Source organism: Nestor notabilis, unplaced genomic scaffold, assembly GCF_000696875.1.
Source record: "Nestor notabilis isolate BGI_N333 unplaced genomic scaffold, ASM69687v1 scaffold29731, whole genome shotgun sequence".
Lineage (NCBI taxonomy): Eukaryota > Metazoa > Chordata > Aves > Psittaciformes > Psittacidae > Nestor > Nestor notabilis.
The window spans coordinates 1,749-2,500 of NW_009913838.1; the positions used below are offsets into that span (position 1 = coordinate 1,749).

Sequence of the window (752 nt, forward strand, 5' to 3'; positions counted from 1 at the left end):
CCTTTTGTGAATTCCAGACTAAGTTCTTTCCATAGCAATTTGATACTACTGTACTTTTAAGCTTATAAGTAAGTATGCCAGGGAGATTATATGAGTACAGAGTCACTGTGGAGCTTGGGAGCCTGCTTCCCCCTGAATCTTCAACCGTAGACTACAGTGCTGAAATGGAAAGGCACCTGAAAAGGCTTATTTTGCTTACAGACTTGTATGACTGATGTTGCTGTGCACTGTCCAGGGCCAATATGTGGGAAACTGATACTTGAAGATAGTTGAATGTCATAAGACTGAAAATCTTTCCTCTGCTTTAGGGAACAAGTGCAGAACAGGACAATCGCTTCAGCAACAAGCAGAAGAAGCTGTTGAAGCAGTTGAAATTTGCAGAATGCTTAGAAAAGAAGGTAAGTTGATTAGGATGAGGAGGGAAGACACATGAATCAAAGACAATTTCCAGTGGAGTAATTTGGAATCAGATGATACGTACAGGAATGTGAGGAATGTCTTCTCTAAAACCATACTGGAGGATATTTGGAGCATCCACTTGAGACTCAAAGCTACACGAGGAATATATACAGTCTAGCTAGAGTGCTGAATATGACCAGTAGGCTTGTATGTAAAATACAGCTTCAAAAGGCAAAAACTGATTCCTGAAAGAATTGCATTCGAAAGAATTAGGTAAAACTAAACTTGTTTCATTCATACTGTTCCAAAAAGGTAATCACATGGTTGTAGTTTCTAGGGATAAAGGGGTGAAT

The 752-nt window shown here is 39.4% G+C and overlaps 1 protein-coding gene across 1 annotated transcript in view; it reads left to right on the top strand.

Moving 5' to 3' along the window:
- Window positions 1-308: 308 nt before the first annotated feature.
- LOC104412627 (serine/arginine repetitive matrix protein 1) overlaps window positions 309-752 on the top strand; it is a gene marked incomplete at both ends in the record, with an annotated part of 10,361 nt that continues 9,917 nt past the window's right edge. Inside the window, one exon of the mRNA XM_010023385.1 lies at window positions 309-398. Within this exon, the coding sequence (XP_010021687.1) occupies window positions 309-398 (90 nt within the window). The remainder of the gene's footprint in view (window positions 399-752) is intronic.